The following is a 23,338-nucleotide window of genomic DNA, read 5'->3' on the forward strand; positions in this document are numbered from 1 at the left end:
AGGGAGCTGGACACAGGGCTTGATCCCAGGACCCTGAGATCATGACTTGAGCTGTAGGTAGACACTTAATGACTGAGCCACCCAGGTGCCCCCAAATAAATAAATAAAATCTTTAAAAAAAAAAAAAAGAATATAGATGCAAAAATCCTTAACAAAATACTAGCAAACCAAATCCAGCAGCATGTCAAAAGAAGTATATACCATAACTCTGAGTGATATTTATCCCAACACCATTAAATGGGGAAAGGATAGTCTTTTTTAAAAAATGGTTCTGAGAAAACTATATACACATGCAAAAGAATGAAGTTGGACCCTTATTTTATACCATGTACAAAAATTAATTCAAAATGCATCAAACATCTAATCTAAATGCTAAAACTATAAAATGCTTAGAAAAAAATGGGAAAATCTTCATGACATTGAATTTGGGCAATGATGTCTTGGATATGACTCCAAAAGCATAGGGAAAAAAAGGAAAAATAAATAAATTGAACCTCATCAAAATTCAAAACTTTTGTATATGAAAGGACACCATCAACAGAATGAAAGAACAACCCACAGAATAGGAGAAAATACAAAACACATCTCTGATAAGGAATTAATATCCAGAAGACACTAAAAAAACAAAACACCACAAAACTACAACTCAATTACAAAAAACAATCCTATTTAAAAATAGGCAAATAGGGGGCACCTAGGTGGCTCAGTGGGTTGGGGCCTCTGCCTTCAGCTTGGGTCATGATCCTGGGCTCCTGGGATCGAACCCCACATCAGGCTCTCTGTTTGGCCTGCCTCCCCCCCTCTCTCCGGCTCCCTCTCTGCCTACTTGTGATTTCTATCTGTCAAATAAATAAATAAAACCTTTTATTTATTTATTTATTTATTTAATTTATTATGACCACTGGCTCAGCTGATAGAGCACGGGATTCTTGATCTCAGGGTCATGAGTTTGAGCCCTAGGTTGGGTATAAAATTTACATACATACATACAAATGGGCAAAGGACTTGATTAGACGTTTTTCCAAAGATATAAAATCATGAATAAGCACATGAAAAAAGGGGTGCCTGGGTGGCTCAGTCACTTAAGAATCTGTCTTCCGCTTGGGTCATGATTCCAGGATCCTGGGATCTAGCACCTCCCCTGGGTCCCTGCTCAGGGAGGAGTCTGTTTCTCCCTCTCCCCTTACCCCTCTCCCACTGCTCCTTCTCTCTCTCCCTCTCCCAAATAAACAAAGTCTTAAAAAAGAAAAAAATAAGCTCATGAAAAAAAAGCTCACATCACTAGTCACTAGGGAAATAAAAATCACACCCGCAATGAATACCAACTACTTCACGTCCATTAGGATGGCTACTATAAAAACAGCAAAACCATGGAAAATAATGAGTGCTGTCAGGGGTATGGAGAAACCTGAATGCTTATGCATTGCTGCAGGTAATATTAAAATGCTGTACTCATTGTAGAAATCAGTTTGGCAGCTCCTCAAAAAGTTAAACATATGCCATATGGTCCAGTAATTCTGCATCTAGATACATACAAAATAATTGAAAGCAAGAGACTTAGATACTTGTATACAGATGTTCATAGTTCCATCGTTCACAATAGCCAAAAGGTGGAAACAATCCAAATGTCCATCAGCAGGTGAGTGGATAAATAAAAGGTGGTATATACAACAACGGAGTATTGTCCAGCATAAAGGAGAATACATTGTGGTACTTGCTATAACGTGGATGAACCTTGAAAATACAATGCCAAGTGAATTAAGGCAGACACAAAAGGACCAATACTGTATGATTCTAGTTATGTGAGGCACCTAGACAACGGCAGCATCAGGAGATAGGAGAGGGAAAAAGACTATTCCAACGGGGTGTGGAGGGTGAAGGGTCACTATGCCTCCAGGGGAACTCTGACCAGGGGATCTGCAACTGTCCCCAAGGTCACGCAAAAAAAAAAGGGGGGGGGGCTTTTCTTCCACCGGGAGAAGTGAACAAAGCCTCGAAGGAACTGGGTGTGGGGAAGTGGGAGGAGCGGGTAGAGGTGGCAACGATCACACAGCCCATCAGTGTTTTGCAGGGAGGTGAAATTTCTCCCGAAATTTCAGGAGTGGTGGATGAGAAGGGGTTGCAGACCCGCTCAGGCTGAGGGTGGGTCAAAGTTTAGGGGCCTGGTGGAAGGAGAGCAGCTTAACTAAAGTTTGGTCAAGTCAGGGGAGCCCGTATTTCGTCCAGATTGGTCAGTGAGTGCAATCTGTTCACCTTACCATTTACGAGGCAAAAACGAAGGCAATTTGGACGGTCTATGTCTGACCTGTCATAGGTAAAAACAAGGGGGCACGCGTGAGTCATATCTGAGTTACACTGGGAAGGGTGGTTCCTTGCAGTAAATCCTTTCGAGAGCACAAAAGGGTGGGGGGATTTCTTTAACGTCGCTTTCCAGAATCACAGGGCTCGGGTTAAGTTCTACGTTGTCACAATGCAGGGAAATCTCTCCGCGGACTCAATCAGAGGCTGCGGAGGTACAGAGGTAAGTAGACGCTGGGCTATTCTTTGAGCCCACACCTCGCTTCCAGCATTTTCGGGGCCGGGTGAGGAGGCGGCCAGCGACACCGCGGGTGGCAGGCAGTAGACTACCGCCATTATCGCGCGTCAGCTAAGGGCTGAGGAGGCGATTGCGGCGGCGGAGCCGACCGGCCCCGCCCCCCGCCGCGCGCGCTCCCGGGTCTGCGCGGAGCCTGCCCGGCGCGCGTTCGGCGCCCGGCGGCGGAGACCCGGAGAGGCGGGCTGGGTCTCAGCGACGCAGCCCGCGAGCCTCCGCGGGTCTGGGGGCGGCGGTGCTCCCAGTCTGAGGGGCTCCGACCGGGCAGCGGCGGTGGCGCCCGCGGCCCCTGAGCGAACCGAGGACCAGGCCGCGAGGCTACAGCGCGGCGGGGCCCCCTCCAGCGGCCGCGCCTGGAGGTGAGTGCGCTGGGGCCGCGCCGCGTTCGGCGGGGTGAGGGGCTGGGACGTCCGCTCCCCGCCGGCCGCGGGCAGGCGTTTCCCATGTGGGGCGCTGTCCCGGGTTAGGGGGAAAGGGTGTCGTTGGGTCGTGCGGAGCCGCAGCGCTCGAGACGGTCTCGGTCTCGGTGAGCCCGGGGTCCGGGCGGTTTCGCTGGCGGCGGCGGCAGGGGCGAGACTCCTGGCCAGTTCAGGTGAGCCGCGTCTCCGGGCCTGCCTCCCGTGCTTGCTTCCTGCGTGGTGGCGACCTCCGAGCCGGCACCGCCGAGGGCTTCCGTTCGGGGTTTGGGGGTGGGGGGCTCGGAAACTTCGAGTTAGACTAGCACTTAAGATGCTCCCGTTTCCCAAGGCGTGCGCTGCAGAAGCACGGTGCAGAAGTACCAGGCACGTTTGTTTGGGGTGGCCGTTTCTCAGGTCGCTTCACCACCGAGTCGCCCCCGACAGTCTTTTTGCAGGTTTCGAGTTTGCTTTTTTCCATGTTTAATTTTGTGTGTGTGCGCCCTTTTACTCGCAGTGTGTCGTTAGCAGTAAGGAACGTTAGGGTGTTGTCCAGCCTGGCTTCTTCCGTACATCACTTGAGATAATGGAAAATAAAGATAGGAATCTGACAGTCTTTATTGATGTCCGTGTGGAACTGGAAAGTATGACATTGTATGAACGACGTGAAAATCGGCCTCCGTATTTCAAAGTCATGGCTCAGGTGTGTTTTGGGAGTGTTTTACGTGTTTTTAAATTACTGTTTAGTTTTTAAAGGGGAAGATTCCTTGAAAGTTGGATGTTACGTCTTGTGTGTAAATATGCCGGAAGGCGTATTGATTTTTTAAAAAAAATATTTTATTTATTTATTTGACAGACAGAGATCACAAATAGGCCGAGAGGCAGGCAGAGAGAGAGGAAAGGAAGCAGGCTCCCCGCTGGGCAGAGAGCCCAACGACGCGGGGCTCGATCCCAGGACCCCAGGATCATGACCTGAGCCGAAGGCAGAGGCTTCAATCCACTGAGCCACCCAGGTGCCCCAGGCGTATTGATTTTAAAGGCAGTTAAATTCAGTGAATATTGAGCATCTATTTATATCGCTGAGGTTAGTGCTAGGCGCTGATGGCGTCCAAAAACGAGAAGGAATGGTGTGCAGGATGGAGAGAGTGATTAATTAAGCAAGCAAGTAGTAATGGTACGAGGCAGAATGCAGTATTAACAGAAACTCCTGTTTGTTGGGTACTGACTCTTAGCCTTGCACGGTGGTGTATACACACATGCGTACTTCTGTGTTACTCAGTGCTTAATGTTAATTACCTAATTTATTCAAATTTTTTTAGTATCTACTGTTCGGTGAGTGACCATGATACAGTGGTGACCCCTGTAGATTTTTTTTTTTTTTTACACAAGTCTCATCATTTGACCCTTGAGCAGTGAGTGGGTGGGAGTGTTAGGGGTGCCAGCCCCCACACAGTTGGAAAATCTGTGTATGAATTCTGATTCCCCCAAAACTTAACTACTTATAGCCTGGTATTGACTGAAAGCCTTAAAGCCAGTTAACACATATTTTGTATGTTACATGTATTATGCTGTGTGCTTAATAATAAAGTAAGCTAGAGGAAAGAAAATATTATGAAGAAAATCATCATAAGAGAAAATACATTTATAATATACTATATGTAGGACATTTATAATATGCTATACTTATATATAGTACATTTATAAATGCACTATTTAGAAATATCTGTATTTATAGAAGAAAATCTTCATATAAGTAGACTTGGTGCATTTCAAACCTGTATTGTTCAAGGCTCCACTGTAAATGTCAGTAAACCTAGACAGAAGCTTAAAAAGGAAGAATGTAGTATATTGTGAGAACAGGTAACAAGGGGATAACCAGCTTGGGAAATCAGTTAAAGTTTTCTTAGGAAAGTAATCTTCCAGCTAAGATGTTATGGGTAAATAGGAATTGGTGAAAGGTGGCTCCCCAAAGGAGGGAAGAAAGGTCCAGGTGAAGGAAATAGGTTCCCCAGAGGGAGGTTAGGGAAATTTAAGGAACTGAAAGGTCAAAGCAAGTGGAATTTAGTGGAATGCAAAAGGGGGCAAGAGAGATAATGCCAGGTCTTTTAAGTAGTGTTAAGAATTTGGGACTGGTTTTTTTTTCCTTTACCTTAAAGCTTTATAGTGAAATTTTCACACTACTCAAATGTGATGAGCTAACAGTACAGTGAACTTCTCTATAATATTAACCCAGAATATTTGGACCTTACTTGAAGAGCAGTGGATGGTCATTGAAAGGTTTTAAGCCGGGAAGTTTCTGTCAAATTTGTATTTTTTTTTTACATTTTATTTATTTATTTGACACAGAGGGAGCACAAGCAGGCAGAGGGGCAGAGGGAAAGGGAGAAGCAGGCTCCCCGCTGAGCAGGGAGCCCTCAAATTAGTGTCTAATTCAAAAAGGTCACATCTGGCTGGCCTAGTGGTAGAGTATGAGACTCTTGATCTCAAATCCCATGTTGGGGGTAGTTTATTTATTTGTTGATCTTTTTGAAAAGGGCATCCTGATTCCTGTGTAGAAACTCCCTTGAGGTGGGGACAAGAATGGAGTGAGGAAACCACCAAGAGATCATATTTGGGCCTAGAGTTGTGGCTGTGAAGAGAGAGCATATTCTAATGGTGCATAGTTGATCTCTCCTCACTCTGCTAATAATTTTATGTTTAGTCTTTCAGAGAAATTGTGGCAAGTTTTCTAAGGGAATTTGTGTTTGCCCTCGGTTTTGCAAGGTAGATAACACTTCAGAGTGGAGCCCTGGAATGAAAATGTCTTGGTGTCAAAGGATGGCTGCCTTAGAGACTTTGACAGACTCTGCTTAAGTGCCCCTTTCCCCTGTTACTCTTGTCACTTATCACTTTGGTCCTTAGGGGTATTTAACTTTCTCATTAACAGTTTTTCTAGGAGAAGACAAAAAAGTATTTTCAGTTACTCTGATGGCAACTAAGATAAGCTGAAACTTTCCAAATTTTTTCATTTATTATTTAACAGGAAACTAGAATTCTTTAAATATACAAAGTATCTTTTGAAGTGTTTGATTTTGATGCTACTGTGATTTGTTTGCTCTTGGAGGCTTGGCGGCCGGCACTCCCATTCCATAAGTGTAAGTGAAAAGGACTCCACATGGAAATGTGATCCGTGGGTTCCTTTGTGCTGTCTTTAATGCCAGGAATGGCTTTATCCTTAAGGAGAAACTTCAGCTTCTACACAAAGATAGCATACTCCACGGTATATCTTTATAAACTTTATGTACTTTAATCTCCGTGGGTTCCTTTGTGCTGTGTTTAATGCCAGGAATGGCTTTATCCTTAAGGAGAAACTTCAGCTTCTACACAAAGATAGCATACTCCACGGTATATCTTTATAATCTTTATGTACTTTAATCTTAAAAAAAAATTCAGTCTGTCATGTACGTTTACAAAAATAAGTACAATTGGTAACATGCAGATTTTTTCTGCTTGAATTCTAATGTATACATTCTTACTAGTCTGAATCTATTTTGACTGGATTTTTTTTCCGGTGGATATGTTCCAGAAAACTCAGTCTAGTCTCTCTCCTGACTGATTTTATCACTGCAGTTGTTGGGAGTAAGTGGGATAATAATTGGGAAGGTGTTTGATAAACTGTGATACACAATAAAAATATAAGATGGTAGTGGTACTAATTGGAAGTAAACTGAAGCAAAATGAAGGAAATTCTACTCATCTGTCTCTTCTAATACCAAGCTTCATGCTGGTGACAGACATTTGTCAGATGGCTTTTTTTTATTCTCTATAGTACAGTGCATGACTTAGGTTCATTTGTGTCACATGACTGTGATGACTGTAGTTGACTCAGCTGATACAAATAGATTTTACATGGTTTATTACATATTACTCATTTATGATAAGAAATGCCTAAAATAATGATGACTTTTTTTTTTTTTTAAGATTTTATTTATTTATTTGACAGAGAGATCACAAGTAGGCAGAGAGGCAGGCAGAGTGAGGGGGAGAAGCAGGCTCCCTGCTGAACAGAGAGCCTGATACGGGGCTGGATCCTAGGACCCTGAGATTATGACTTGAGCTGAAGGCAGAGGCTTAACCCACTGAGCCACCTGGGCACCTCTGATGACTCTTTAAATAATGACTTTATGTCCATCTTAGATTCAGTTTTTACTTCATAATTCTATGCCATGTTTGCTAATTCAGTATATTTATTCAGTTTATTTATTTATTTATTTATTTTAAAGCTTTTACTTATTTATTTGACAGACAGAAATCACAAGTAGGCAGAGAGGCAGGCAGAGAGAGAGAGGAGGAAGCAGACTCCCCGCTGAGCAGAGAGCCCGATGTGGGGCTCGATCCCAGGACCTTGGGATCATGACCCGAGCCGAAGGCAGAGGCTTTAACCCACTGAGGCACCCAGGCGCCCCCAGTATATTTATTAATTCAGTATTTTTTTCTTGTTAGTTTGTAAAATCCCTAGGCTACTGTATCTGTCCCATTAACCCTTCCTTCATTAATTCTAAACCAGTGCCTTGCACATAGTGGTTGGAGGTTCAGTAAATATATAAAAGTTTTAAAAGGTTTAATTAGTGAAATCAAAACTAAAAGATCGGGGCGCCTGGGTGGCTCAGTGGGTTAAAGCCTCTGCCTTCGGCTCAGGTCATGATCTCAGAGTCCTGGGATCCAGCCCCACATCCTGGGATGGAGCCCCACCACATCGGGCTCTCTGCTCAGCAGGGAGCCTGCTTCCTCCTCTCTCTCTGCCTGCCTCTCTGCCTACTTGTAATCTCTGTCTGTCAAATAAATAAATAAAATCTTAAAAAAAAACAACAAAAAAACTAAAAGATCAAAGTAAATCAGAGAAAGACAATTATCCTATGATATCACTGGTAGGTGGAATTTAAGAAACAAAACAGGATCCTAGGGGAAGAGAGGAAAAAATAAAATAAGGTGAAATCAGAGGAGACAAACCATGAGAGACTTTTTTTTACTAAAGATTTTATTTTATTTTTTTATTTGACACAGAGAGGGTGAGTGAGTGGCAGGTAGAGGGAGAGGGAGAGGCAGATTCCCTGCCTAGCAGAGAGCCGGATGTGGGGTTCCATCCCAGGATCAAGATCAGGCCAGCCACCCAAGTGCCCCACCATAAGAGATTCTTAATTGGGGCGCCTGGGTGGCTCAGTGGGTTAAAGCTTCTGCCTTTGGCTCAGGTCATGATCCCAGGGTCCTGGGATCGAGCCCCACCACATCGGGCTCGCTGCTCAGCAGGGAGCCTGCTTCCTCCTCTCTCTCTGCCTGCCTCTCTGCCTACTTGTGATCTCTGTCTGTCAAATAAATAAATAAAATCCTTAAAAAAAAAAGAGAGACTCTTAATTATAGGAAACAAACTGAGGGTTGCTGGAGGGGAGGTGGGTGGGGGGATGGGGTAACTGGGTGAGGGACATTAAGGAGGGTGTGTGATGTAATGAGCACTGGGTATTATATAAGACTGATGAATCACTGAGCTCTATCTACCTCTGAATCAGTAATCTGTTATATGTTAATTAATTGAATTTAAGTTAAAAAATAATAATAAAAAATAAACTTAACATGGTTTAAAGTAAGTGCTTCAAAAAACAAAAACAACCCCCCCCCCCCCCCCCCCCCCCCCGGGCGCCTGGGTGGCTCAGTGGGTTTCTGCCTTCTGCTGAGGTCATGATCTCAGGATCTGGGGATGGAGCCCTGTATCAGGCTCTCTGCTCAGCAGGAGGCCTGCTCCCCCCCACCATCCTCTCCTTCCTCCTTGTGGTCTCTCTCTCTGTCAAATAAAACAATAAAAACAAACCCCTAAACTAAAAGTTCATAGCTGTGTCGAAATTAAAACTTTAGTGTAAGCCTGAAGATGTTTCTTAACTGATCCTTGTAAAAGATTATGACAGAGTAACAGGGAAAGAGAAAGGAGTAAATATTATTGTATTCTTAGTATTTATTCGAGTCCTCAAAACAACCTTATGAGGATGAAAATCATCTCCATGTTACAGGTTTAGAGTTAGAGAAGGTGCATAACAACAAAGTCACCCAGCTCAAAAATGATGTAGTCAGAATTCCATTCCAAGTTGGTTTGACTCTAAGGTCATCTTCATTCTCTGTTGGTGTCATAAAGCAAGTAAAAACAATTTATTAGTAGTTTGTGACTATAACATAATGAAAAATATTAGCGATTTGCTGGAAAACAATAACGTGTTAAAGGGAAATGTAGCGAAATACTTCAGGGATGGCTCCTCTTGGTTTTGCACTTGGCAAGGCTCTGTGGAAAAAAACAGGAAATGTGTAAGTCATGATATATGTCCTCAAGGATCTTAGATCCAGCTAAAAAATGTAAAAGAAACAACAGTAAACAGTCTTAGACAATATGATTTAAATACCAAAAATCTACATGATTTAGGAGAGGAATATTAATATGGATTTAATATTTTATCTTTATGATAGATGTGGGACTTGAAGGATAATTAGGATTTGAATACCCAGAAGCCTGGTTACATTATAAACAAAGAAGTGTTATCGGGCTGCCTGGGTGGCTTAATGGGTTAAGCCTCTGCCTTCAGCTCAGGTCATGATCTCAGGGTCCTGGGATCGAGTCCTGCATCGGGCTCTCTGCTAGGCAGGGAGCCTGCTTCCTCCTCCCTCTCTCTCTCTCTCTGCTTGCCTCTCTGCCTACTTGTGATCTCTCTCTGTCAAATAAATAAAATCTTAAAAAAAAAAACTGTTATGAACATATTATGTTTATGACACAATAAGGATCATATCTAAACTAAGGGATTGGGGTGCCTGGGTGGCTCAGTGGGTTAAGCCTCTGCCTTCGGCTCAGGTCATGATCTCATGATCTCATGATCTCAGGGTCCTGGGATCGAGTTCCGCATCGGGCTCTCTGCTCAGCAGGGAGCCTGCTTCCTCCTCTCTCTCTACCTGCCTCTCTGCCTGCTTGTGATCTCTCTCTGTCAAATAAATAAAATCTTTAAAAAAAAAAAAAAAGAAACTAAGGGATTATGTTAGAGTAGTTGAAAATAATGTTAGAAACAGTACCCACCAGGATATAATGTCCTCAAGGGTTGGAATCCTTGTCTACTTGGTTCCATATGTATCCTAAGCACCTAGAATCATACATGGTATATAGTAGAGGAGCTGAGTAAATACACATTTTTAATGCTTTTAACAACTTTAAGTATAATTAATATGCAATAAAATGCACATATTTAAGACATACCATTTAATAAATATTTTTACCTGAATTAGTTTTCAATTCTATAATGCCCTTTTTAAAAAATATTTTATTTATTTATTTGAGAGAGAGCCTGAGCATGCTGGAGCAGTGGGAGGAGCAGAGGGAGAGGAACAAGCAGACTTGCACTGAACCTGGAGCCCTATGTGAGGCTCCATCCCACAGCCCTGAGACCATGACCCAAGCCAAAATCAAGTTGGACACCCAACCAGCAGCCACCCAGGCATTTCATAATGCTTTATTTCTTTAAAAAAAAAATAAAGTAAATAAGTCAAAATGAAAACTTTTCTGACATCTGAATGGCTGAGATGGGTGTTTATATTTTTCTCTATTTTGTGTATGTTTGAAAGGGAAGAATTTTAAAGGGAAGCAATTAAATAAAGGTTTAGAAATATGAAATTTGAAGGACAAAGTCTTAGGAGAAAAAAATTAGTGGACATGAAATTCTGGTTCTCTGAATATGTTTTTAATTTGTTTTTTGCTTTGCAATTTTTTAAAATTAGAATAATATATACATATAGTTTAAAAGATAGTAGTGTTAGAAAACTAAAAATGCTCCCATTCCCTTTCCCTAAGTACAACTGCTTTGAACTCATAGCTGTTTTTTCTGTTACTTACAATCATATTTCTAAACAACATGTACACTTGGAGTTATTTTTGAACATTGCCTTAAATATTGTTATTAGGATAGATAACCACTTTAGCTTTCTTATGTTTGCCCCCCCTTTACTTTCTCATATCCTTGTAATGGTTTTATTTTTATTTATTTATTTATTTTTAAAAAGATTTTATTTATTTATTTGACAGAGATTACAAGTAGACAGAGAGGCAGGCAGAGAGAGAGGAAGGGAAGCAGGCTCCCTGCTGAGCAGAGAGCTGGAGTCGGGCTCAATCCCAGGACGCTGGGATCAGGACCAGAGCCGAAGGCAGAGGCTTTAACCCACTGAGCCACCCAGGCGCCCCTCTCTTAATGGTTTTAGCTCATATGTTTTCTTTACAATAAGTAAAAATATACACTATTTTCTTTTTTTTTTTTCCTTTTCCTTTAGACCTCAGGTCCATCCTCAGTCCAAAGATGGTGCTTATATTTATCCAATAACTGTAATAAACATTGTAAACTTGAAAACATTGATAATACTGTGTCTTGTATTTAACAATCATTTCTTTTTTTTTTTTTTAAGATTTTATTTGTTTATTTGACAGAGAGAGATCACAAGTAGACAGAGAGGCAGGCAGAGAGAGAGAGAGAGAGAGAGAGGGAAGCAGGCTCCCTGCTGAGCAGAGAGCCCGATTCGGGACTCGATCCCAGGACCCTGAGATCATGACCTGAGCTGAAGGCAGCGGCTTAACCCACTGAGCCACCCAGGCGCCCCAACAATCATTTCTAATGGCTGCATTTTTTTAAAATTTATTTTTTAAAGATTTTATTTATTTATTTGACAGAGAGAGAGAGATCACAAGTAGGCAGAGAGGCAGGCAGAGAGAGAGAGGGAAGCAGGCTCCCTGCTGAGCAGAGAGCCTGATGTGGGGCTAGATCCCAGGACCCTGAGATCATGACCTGAGCTGAAGGCAGGGGCTTAACCCACCGAGCCACCCATGCGCCCCTAATGGCTGCATTTTTAAAGCATATAGTTTGCATAAAATCTAATCTATGAATCTTTATAATCTGTATAAATTATTGATATAAAATCTTCTTGTCTGATTTATTACTTTGTAAATCTAATGCCTAATCAGATGCCTTCCATAAAATTAATATTGAGCAAGATTCTTTGAATGAAAGGGTCTATTTGCATTTTTAAGTTTAGAGAATAATTTGAAAAGCATTCCTGGAAGGAAAAAAAGTCTTTTAGAAATACAGAATACTCGGGGCGCCTGGGTGACTCAGTGGGTTAAGGCCTCTGCCTTCTGCTAGGGTCATGATCCTAGGGTCCTGAGATTGAGCCCTATGGCGGGCTCTCTGCTCAGCGGGGAGCCTGCTTCCCTTCCTCTCTCTCTGCCTGCCTCTCTGCCTACTTGTGATCTCTGTCTGTCAAATAAATAAATAAAATCTTAAAAAAAAAATACAGAATACTCAATAGAGTAGAGACATCCAGTTTGCCTTAGTCTTGGGTGCTGTGGCTTTAGTGACTCCTATCCTACCCTCTAGCTACAAGGCAAGAGTCTGGAATGCCATTGATGGTGCTGTCCCTCCTCACTTGGTATTCCACACTCACTCCTCTGCCCCTTTGCATTTCCTCCTTTTCCCTCACCTTTCTGTTTCCTCTTGTCTTTCAGAGTTCTTCACAATTTTCTCATGAAAAGGTTGAGAAATAAATCTGCTATCAAATTATTTTCAATCATAATTAAAGCTAGAGTTATCTAAAACAACTTTCAATGATAGATATTTTCCAGAGCAGAGCCCAGTCTCCTTCATTAATTCTTTTTTTTATTATTAAAGATTTTATTTATTTATTTGACAGAGAGAGAGAGAGAGAGATCACAAGTAGGCGGAGAGGCAGGCAGAGAGAGGAGGAAGCAGGCTCACCGCTGAGCAGAGAGCCCGCAGAGCCCGATGCGGGGCTTGATCCCAGGACCCTGAGATCATGACCTGAGCCGAAGGCAGAGGCTCAACCCACTGAGCCACCCAGGCGCCCCTCCTTCATTAATTCTTAACAAAACAAAGGCTAAGTGGGGAATTAGTGCTCAACACAAATTCTTGTGGTTTTTGGCCCAGCTCCATTAGCAGGCCTTAAGATCATTCAGACTGATTTTTTTTATCTGGTGAAAGGCTGCTGCCACCAGATCCTTAGTTACTAGATTAAATTCACCTCCAGATACTTTGGAGACTTTTTCTTTTTTTTGAGAGAGAGCTTTACATGGTAGCAGTGGATTGCTTCTTGTGGCCATTTTCTCATTCTCATAGCTTTAGGACGGGTCTGGTGGGTATTATTTTGCAGATTTGTCTTCTATTCAAACATGCTTACATTTTTAAATAAAGGTACACTAACATGTTGTAGAAATACTCATATATTCTTCACACTGATCTTCCACATTTTTGGGAATTTAAAGGAACGACAAAGTAAGCTGTATATACAGAATTTACCCACCGTAGCTGTTATTTGTTAGGAAAAATTGAAAGCAAACTAAATTCCCAGTAGTCATGGTATAGCTGCCTAATGGGATAATATGTATCCTTTAAAAATAGTTATGAAGCAATTTATATAGCCAAATGGAAAAAGACAGCACAGATATGAAAAATAAAGGAAACAAAAATCATTAATATACTAGCAGTTCATTTGAATGTGTATGAAAAATGGAGAGGAAGAAGCAAAAGTTTAGGGGTAATAAAAGTATGGATTATTTTCTCTCTTTTCCCAAACTTTCCATATTAGTGTTTTGCCTTTATAACAAAATATTGTGAGAACTAAGCAAACAAATCAATGTTTAAAGTAGTCCAAGCCATCTGTCCACGGAGAGGTCCTGGAAACAACAACACAGTAGAAAAAACAAACATGCCAAACACCCAGATCTTGGTTTCTAAATACAGTAAAAAAGGGGGGGGGCGGGGGGGGCGCCTGGGTGGCTCAGTCAGTTAAGCATCTGCCTTTTTAGCTCAGGTCAAGATCCCGGAGTCCTGAAATTGAGCCCTGTGTCAGGCTCCTTTTCCTTCTCCCTCTGCCTGTGGCTCCCCCCGCTTGTACTCTTTCTCTGTGTCAAATAAATAAATCTTTAAAAAAAAAGAAAAAAGTAACCTTAGGCTCCTTAGAGATAAGTGTGTTTCCAGGGCTGGGGCAGAGAAAGAACAAATGATCCTGGAGCATATTCTTGCTCCAGAAATTAAGAAGATGATAAATACGTATCCGAAGGACATCACCGCTGAAGGGATTCCCACTGGACAAATCTGGGAAATGGAACATCAAAATAAATGGTGATATTAGTGAGTTATAACTCATTGACTAGGGGTGCCTGGGTGGCTCAGTGGGTTAAAGCCTCTGCCTTCACTCAGGTCATGATCCCAGGTCTTGGGATCGAGTCCCTCATCGGACTCTCTGCTCGGCAGGGAGCCTGCTTCTACCACTCTCTCTGCCTGCCTCTCTGCCTACTTGTGATCTCTATCTGTCAAATAAATAAATAAAATCTTTAAAAAAAAACAAAACTCATTGACTAAAAAACCCATGAGTCCATACTCTTAGATCTAAAAAAAAAAAAAAGGTAATAACGAAAAGATGGACTATTAAGTAAACTTAACAGTCATGTGGGTCCCTGTAACTAAGATAATTTCCAAATATATCTAAATATAAATTTTTGAAATTAAAGTTGAGGGACTGTCTGGGTGGCTTAGTTGGTTAAGCGCCTGCCTTACGCTCAGGTCATGCATGATTCCAGGATGCTGGGATTGAGCCCCACATTGGGCACGTTGGGATCCCTGCTCAGCCCACTTCTCCTTCTCCCCACTGCTCATTCTCTCATGTTCTCTCTCAAATAAATAAATAAAATCTTCTAAAACAATTTATATTGTTTTAGAGCCTGGGTGGCTCTGTGGGTTAAGCCTCTGCCTTCGGCTCAGGTCATGGTCTCGGGGTCCTGGGATTGAGCCCTGCATTGGGCTCTCTGCTCGGCGGGAAGCCTGCTTCCCCATCTCTCTCTGCCTGCCTCTCTACCTACTTGTGATCTCTCTGTCAAATAAATAAATAAAATCTTTTAAAAAAAATTTATATTGAGGGTCACCGCGGAATGGGAAAATAGGCAGTTGCAAGCTCATGTTCCCCCCAGAAACATGAAAAACATGCATTAACTGTTAGGACCAACTTAGAACTCTGGAAAGTAGTAGTTCTGGGTGTAGAGCATCCAAGCAAATGCTGAATCAAGAAAAACGCAACTTAAGAACAACATGCAGTGGGGGTTCCTGGGTGGCTCAGTGGGTTAAGCCTCTGCCTTCGGCTCAGGTCATGATCCCAGAGTCCCAGGATCAAGTCCTCCATCAGGCTTCCAGCTCCACAGGGAGTCTGCTTCTCCCTCTGATGCTTCTCCCCTCTCATGCTCTCTCTCACACTCTCTCTCTCTCTCAAATAAATAAATAAAATCTTTAAAAAAAAAAAAAAAGAACAGGCAAAACACATAAAAAATGGTCGAAGGACTTGAATAGATTTTCTCCAAAGAAGATAGACAGATGGCCAATAAGTACATGTAAAAAAGATGCTCAACATCTAGTCACAATGAGATGCACTTTATTAGGATGGGTATTATTTAATAAAATAATTAATAAATAAAAAAATAAATAATTATTTAATAAAATAATGGCTCAGTGGGTTAAAGCCTCTGCCTTCAGCTCAGGTCGTGATCCCAGGGTCCTGGGATAGAACCCTGCATCGGGCTCTCTGCTCAGCAGGGAGCCTGATCCCCCCACCCCATCCCGACCTGCCTCTCTGCCTACTTGTGTTCTCTGTCAAATAAATAAATAAATAAAAATCTTTTAAAGAACCCAAAAAACCACACATACAAAGAAACCAAAATAATATTAGCAAGGATGTGAAGAAATTAGAATCCTGGTACATTTTGGTGGGAATACAGAATTATTCACAGTAGCCAGAGGTGTAAACAGTCGAAATGTCCACGAACAGATGAATGTGTAGGGGTGCCTGGGTGGCTCAGTGGGTTAAATGTCTGCCTTCCTTTCAGGTCATAATCCCAGGGTTGTGGGATCTAGCCCCACCTCTGGTCCCCGGCTCAGAGGGAGTCTGCTTCTCCTTCTCCCTGCCCCTGCCCCTTGCTCCTGCATGTGCGCACAGTGCTAATAAATAAAATCTTGAAAAAAACCCAGATGAGGGGCGCCTGGGTGGCTCAGCGGGTTGAGCCGCTGCCTTCGGCTCAGATCATGATCTCAGGGTCCTGGTCATGATCTCAGGGTCCTGGGATCGAGCCCCGCATCGGGCTCTCTGCTCAGCGGAGAGCCTGCTTCCTCCTCTCTCTCTGCCTGCCTCTCTGCCTGCTTGTGATCTCTCTCTGTCAAATAAATAAATAAAATCTTTTAATAATAAAAAACAAACAAACAAACAAAAGCCAGATGAATGTGTAAACAAAATGTATATACATACGGTGGAATATTAGCCATAAAAAGGAATGAATTTATGTTAAGTGAAATAAGCCAGACACAAAAGGACAAATGTACAATTCTGTTTATGTGAAATACAAGGCAAATTCATGAAGGCAGAAGGTAGAATATGGGTTACCAGGCCTGGGAAGAGAGAGGAATAGAGAATTATTCTTTAATGGGTACAGAGTTTCTTTTTGGTAAGTTGAAAGAGTCTTGGAAATGGATAGTGGTAATGATTGTACAACATTTGCGGATGTAATTCATACCACTGAATTGTATACTGTACATCTTGTCAGTTTGCTTGAATTGTAAGAATGAGAATAAAAATGTTTCATTCACTTTTGTGAATGAAATTTTTATCGTAATTCTTAAGAAAGAGTTCTAAAAGGAAAAAAAAAATTTCTTGTTGGAAAATTATTAGACTCCCAAAATATATTTTTCATTTTTGTTTTACTCTGTCGATGGAAATGACAGCTTTGAGTTTGGTCACATAAGTTCTTAAGACCCTTTCACACTCCTTTGGGGATACCTAATAGTTTATGTTAAAGATTATTAATGCATATATAAGAATGAACTTACCTTAAGTACTCAATTGAGGACTTTAGCTTTTGTTTGTTTTTACTTTTGCAGTTAAGGCAAGAGAATGAAAGAAGTAGATAATCTCGAAAGTATAAAAGAAGAATGGTAAGTTAATTCAAGCTTTGCATTTCTTTGTTATTAATGCATTTCTTAGCATCTGTTTTTGCATTTCACTGACAAATGTAGTAAGTTTTCTTTTTTTTTTTTTTAAAGATTTTATTTATTTACTTGACAGAAATCACAAGTAGGCAAAGAGGCAGGCAGAGAGAGAGGAGGAAGCAGGCTCCCCCTGAGCAGAGAGCCCGATTGGTGGGGGGGGGCTCGATCCCAGGACTCTGGGATCATGACCTGAGCCAAAGGCTTAGGCTTTAACCCACTGAGCCACCCAGGCGCCCCTGTAGTAAGTTTTCATTATGATTCTCTTTCAGTTAAATAGCTAATGGTAATCTTTTTTTTTTTTTGTAATATAATTTTTTTTTAAAAAGATTTTATTTATTTATTTGACAGAGAGACAGAGCGATCACAAGTAGGCAGAGAGACAGGCAGAGGGGGAGGGGGAAGCAGGCTTCCAGCTGAGCAGAGAGCCTGATGCTGGGCTCGATCCCAGGACTCTCTGATCATGACCTGAGCGGAAGGCAGAGGCTTAACCCACCGAGCCACCCAGGAGCCCCAGTAGTATAATTTTTTAAAAAGATTTTATTGGGACGCCTGGGTGGCTCAGTTGGTTGGACGACTGCCTTCGGCTCAGGTCATGATCCTGGAGTCCCGGGATCGAGTCCCGCATCGGGCTCCCAACTCCACGGGAGTCTGCTTCTCTCTCTGACCTTCTCCTCGCTCATGCTCTCTCTCATTCTCTCTCAAATAAATAAATAAAATCCTAAAATAAATAAATAAATAAATAAGATTTCATTTATTTACTTGACAGAGAGAGTGGGGGGAGTGGGGGAGTGGGAGAGGAAGTAGGCTTCCCGCAGAGCAGCGAGCCTGATGTGGGGCTGGATTCCAGAACCCTGGGATCATACCCTGAGCAGAATGCAGATGTTTAACGAGAGCCACCCAGGCATCCTTAAAATAATTTTTTTTTTTTTATCAAAACTGCATTGTAAATGTTTTTGTCACTGAAACAGTTAAATTTCTCTCTGTTCGCATATTCTGTTGTTTCAGTGAGAAATTCAAGTAGCTCTTTACTTTGTTAGTCTCTTATGTTGTACTGCCTTGGAGTTGTAGTGGAAATACAAAGGCTCTGGAGTCAGATAAACCTAAGCTTTGGCGGCACCTGGGTGGCCAGTTGGTTAAGTGGCTGCCTTTGGCTCAGGTCATGATCCCAGGGTTCTGGGATTATAGTTTATGTTATGCCTATTTTAAGGCATAGGGAGCCTTGGGCTTCTCCCTCCTCCTCTGCCTGCTGCTCTGCCCCTCTGCCTACTTGTACTCTGTCTGTCAAATAAATAAAATCTTAAAAAAAAAAGAATTCTTCTAAAAAAAAGAAAAATCCCAAGTTTGAATCCCATTGCTGTCTTTACTACCCTTTTCGGCCTTAGAGCAACTTAGGTAGTAGCTCCTTTGAGCTTCTGTATCGTATCTACAGAACAGAGGGGAGAGGGTGCATCTGTGTTTGTCCCTCAAAGGTTTTTATGAGAATTAGATAGCTGGCATAAAGCACTCAGAACAGTATTAGCACAGGGGCCTGGGTGGTTCTGTTGGTGGAGTGTGCGACTCTAGATCTCAGGTTGGTGACAGATTTATTTATTTGAGAGAGAGACAGAGAGAGTGCATGGGATGGGGTGGTTCAGAGCAGGGAAAAGAGACTCTCAAGCCAACTCTCTGATGAGCGCAGAGTGGCACGTGGGGCTCAATTCCGAGAGGTTTCTATCATGACCTGAGCTGAAATCAAGAGTTGGACCTGGCTTGGATCATGTCCTAAGCCAAAATCAGCAGTTGGATGCTTAAACAAACAACTGAGCCACTCAGGGGCCTCTAAAATAGTCTTTTTTTTTTTTTTAATTTAAAGATTTTTATTTATTTATTTGACAGAGAGACAGAGAGATCACAAGCAGGCAGAGTCAGGCAGAGAGAGAGGAAGGGAAGCAGGCTCCCCGCTGAGCAGAGAGCCCCATGTGGGGCTGAATCCCAGGACCCTGGGATCATGACCTGAGCTGAAGGCAGAGGCTTTAATCCACTGAGCCACCCAGGCGCCTCTAAAATAAAATCTTTTAAAAAATAGTAATAATAGCACGTAGTAGAGACACAGTAAATGGTAGGTGCAAAGTCTGTGGTTCTTATCAATCAAACAAACAGCATAATACAAAAATAAACATTTCTCCTCAGATAAGTGAATATAAAATATTTATTTTTGTATTATGCTGTTTGTTTTAAATACTTGAGGTAAATGTCCATTTAAGGAGACAGACAGCTATTTCATACTTAAAATAGTGCATGCTTCTGTACTAAACAAATATTGTTTTTTATTACTTATTATTTTATATAAATATTTGATACTAATTATATAATTGTGAGATTGTGTCTGAGGACCTTTAAGACCACCCCCAGGCTTGATTTGCTGAGAGGATGCAAAGGACTCAGCATATAGTCATCCTAATGACTTTGATTTATTATATTATTATAAGAAGATAACAAAGAGGGAAATTGGGTGGCTCAGTTGTTAAGCGTCTGCCTTTGGCTTAGGTCAGGACCCCAGGGTCCAGGGATCAAATCTCACATTGGGCTCCCTGCGGGGCGGGAAGCCTGCTTCTCCCTCTCCTACTTCCCTGCTTGTGTTCCCTCTCTTGCTGTATCTCTCTCTCTCTCTCTCTCTGTCAAATAAATAAATAATATATTTTTTTAAAAAGATACAAATAAAAATCAGCAAAGGGGAAAAGCACCTGGGGTGAACTTCAGAAGAAGCCAGGCACAAACTTTAAAGAGTCCTTGCCCGGTAGTATCACCCAGGATGCACTTAATTCTCCCAGTAGTAAGTTATGAGACCACATGTAAATTGTTGTTTATTACCTAAGGAAGTTAATTATATATCAGTCTACGGTTTTTATTGGGTGTTATAGTATGTATCAGTACTATGAATGTAATTAGATAGTAAGGTATCCGTACAAAAATATTAGGAATAGATTTTATAACTTTGTTTGTAATAAAAAAATAGATATTGTTAGAAATACTGGTCCAGGGGTGCCTGGGTGGCTCAGTGGGTTAAAGCCTCTGCCTTCGGCTCAGGTCATGATCTTAGGGTCCTGGGATCAAGCCCCGTATTGGGCTCTCTGCTCAGCAGGGAGCCTGCTTCCTCCTCTCTCTCTGCCTGCCTCTCTGCCTATCTCTCTCTGTCAAATACATAAAATCTTTAAATAAAATAAAATAAAATAATTTGCCAAAAATGACATAATTTATTAAAAAAAAAAAAAGAAATACTGGTCCAGTAAAAAAATGAAAAGACTTTTCCTGAGTATATCAGTAGTTCAAAGACTGTAAGTGATGAAGACCCGTGTCTACCGTATGTGCTCCCAAACAGATGCATATCCTTCACCCGTTTGGACAACAGCCAATAACCTTATTTATTCAGAACACAATAGTGAGTGACAAAGTCAGCAGAAGAGGGTATTCTGTAGCCAAAATAGATGTTTCAAAGTCCTTTTCTTGAACTTGTGTACTTTTTATTATGAGAGAAACTCCTGAAACTTCAAGACTATGTACTGAGCCATAACAACTTTGTTATCTGGTTTTCAGATTATAGAGAGGAGTATTGATAATTGTATCATAAAAGGATAGTGACAAGTAAGGGAAAGGATGATGGAGTAGAAAGCATAGATGAAATAATAAAGTTGTCTGAATATTTTTAGTGTTAAGGAAAGTCTTCATAAATTCGTATGGCCATGGGATTTTGCTGCATTCTGTCTTAATATAGTAGAATACAAAGGGATTCCCTGTATTATAAATAATAAAGAATTAAATATGGTGTACTTTCCCATTTTTCTGTCAGGAATGTCTGTCTTTTTTTTTTTAAACATTTTATTTATATATTTGACAGAGAGAGAGACAGCGAGAGCAGGAACCCAAGCAGGGGGAGTGGGAGAGGGAAAGCATGTTTCCTGCCGAGCAGGGAGACCCATGAGGGGCTCATGACCTGAGCCGAAGGTAGACCCTTAGCGACTGAGCCACCCAGGTGCCTTTTAAGTTTTTATTAAATTCATGCTCTTTTTAATTTTTATTTTGTTTTATTTTAGTGCGTGGGGCAAGGGGGACAGAGGGCGAGAGTGTGAAAATCTTAAGCAGGCTCCATACCCAGCGTGGATCTCGATGCAGGGCTTGATCTCACAACCCTGAGATTATGACTTGAGCTGAAATCAAGAGTTGGATGCTTAGGGGCACCTGGGTGGGTCAGTCAGTTAAGCAGCTGCCTTTGGCTCAGGTCATGATCCCAGGGTCCTGGGATTGAGCACTGCATGGGCTCCCAGCTCAGTGGGAAGTCTGCTTCTCCCTCTCCCACTCTTCATGCTTGTGTTCCCTCTCTCACCATGTCTTTCTGTCAAATAAATAAATAAAATCTTAAAGAAAAAGAGTTGGGTGCTTAACTGACTAAGCCACCTAGGAGCCCCTCTTTTCATGCTCTTTTTAAAAATTATTAATAATAAACTTTATTTTATTTTTTTTTTTAAAGATTTTATTTATTTATCCGACAGAGAGAGATCACAAGCAGGCAGAGAGGCAGGCAGAGAGAGGAGGAAGCAGGCTCCCTGCTGAGCAGAGAGCCCGACGCGGGGCTCGATCCCAGGACCCTGAGATCATGACCTGAGCCGAAGGCAGAGGCTTAATCCACTGAGCCACCCAGGCGCCCCAATAAACTTTATTTTTAAGAGTAGTTTTAGGTTTAAAGAAAAATTGAGCAGAAAATACACTTCCCATATTCCCATCCTCCCCTTCCCCAGCGCACATAGTTTCCTATATTATTAACATCTTGTATTATGTAGTATATTTGTTATAATTTGGAACCAATATTGATACATTATCATTAATTGTAGTTTACATTTCGGCCCATTTTTGTATTGTAATGTTCTTTGGGGTTTGACAAATGTTGCTGATGCATATGGGGTTGTGCTTTTATTTATTTATTTATTTATTTATTATGATGGTGATAATTATTTTAGTAATCTCTGTATCCAATATGGGGCTTGAACTCACAACCCTGAAATGAAGAGTTGCATACTTTTCCATCTGAGCCAGCCAGGTGTTGTGCTTTTAATTCCAGGTAGTAGTTATTGTTGGTTTATAGGAAAGCACTTGGCTTTTATATATTAATCTTCTACAGCTTTGCTAAAATTGCTTCTTAGTTCCAGGAGTTTGTTGTTGTTGTTTGGGATTTTCTGTGTACACAATCATGTCGTCTACCATTTTTTTCCTTCCTTCCCAGTCTGTGTACTTTTTATTTCCTTTACTTGTTTTACTAACTTAGCTAAGATTTCCAATATGGAGTGAAGAGGAGTAGTGAGTAGAGGCATCTTTGATTCCTGATCTTTGAGGGAGGGCATCTAGTTTCTTGTCGTAAAGTGTGCTGTTAGCTGTGGGTTTTCTGTAGATGTTCTTTATCAAGAGAGTTCTTCTCTGTTCCTAGTTTGCTGAGGGTTTTTAATCAAGAATGAGTGTTGAACAACATCAGACCTACCCATATTTAGCCTACCTATGCTTAGGATAAGAATATTTCTTAAAACTTGGTTCTTATTGCAATATTTTGTACTATGTTTAATTCTCACTCTGTTCTGAGATAGAAGTTAGACTCAAGCTTTAATTCTAAATGAAAAAGAAAATGGATTTTAAGATGTGCCTTTGAACTGCAATTTAGAATTTCCAAGCTAATTCAGAAAATACTAGCTTTTTCCATAAAGGACTCTTTTTTTTTTTTTTTAAGTAAAGATTTTTATTTATTTGACAGACAGAAATGACAAGTAGGCAGAGAGGCAGGCAGAGAGAGAGGAGGAAGCAGGCTCCCTGCTGAGCAGAGAGCCCGATGAGGGACTCGATCCAGGATCCTGGGATCATGACCCGAGGCAAAGGTAGAGGCTTTAACCCACTGAGCCACCCAGGCGCCCTCCATAAAGAACTCTTTTTTTTTTTTTTTAGATTTTATTTATTTGTCAGAGAGAGAGGGAGAGAGAACGAGCACAGGCAGACAGAATGGCAGGCAGAGGCAGAGGGAGAAGCAGGCTCCCCGCTGAGCAAGGAGCCCGATGTGGGACTCGATCCCAGGACGCTAGGATCATGACCTGAGCTGAAGGCAGCTGCTTAACCAACTGAGCCACCCAGGCGTCCCAAGAACTCTTAACTCTAGGAACAAACTGAGGGCTGCTGGAAGGGAGGTGGGTGGAGGGATGGGGTGACTGGGTGATGGGCATATTAAGGAGGGCACTTGATGTGATGAGCAC

General features: G+C 41.7%; 1 protein-coding gene across 4 annotated transcripts in view; it reads left to right on the forward strand.

Annotated features, from left to right (window-relative positions):
• The first annotated feature begins 2,222 nt into the window (after positions 1 to 2,222).
• Positions 2,223 to 23,338, forward strand: part of UBXN2A (UBX domain protein 2A) — a 55,278-nt gene continuing 34,162 nt past the window's right edge. The window contains exons 1-2 of one of the 4 annotated variants that reach the window (XM_047744459.1): positions 2,223 to 2,521; positions 16,969 to 17,021. In XM_047744459.1, coding sequence (XP_047600415.1) covers positions 16,981 to 17,021 — 41 coding nt within the window. In that variant the 5' untranslated portion in view covers positions 2,223 to 2,521; positions 16,969 to 16,980. Of the gene's footprint in view, positions 2,522 to 2,812; positions 2,953 to 3,046; positions 3,186 to 3,545; positions 3,692 to 16,967; positions 17,022 to 23,338 lie in introns of those variants that run through there. The other 3 variants (XM_047744458.1, XM_047744460.1, XM_047744461.1) reach the window with 3 other exon arrangements.

This window comes from Lutra lutra, chromosome 9 (assembly GCF_902655055.1).
Source record: "Lutra lutra chromosome 9, mLutLut1.2, whole genome shotgun sequence".
In the NCBI taxonomy this organism is placed as follows: domain Eukaryota; kingdom Metazoa; phylum Chordata; class Mammalia; order Carnivora; family Mustelidae; genus Lutra; species Lutra lutra.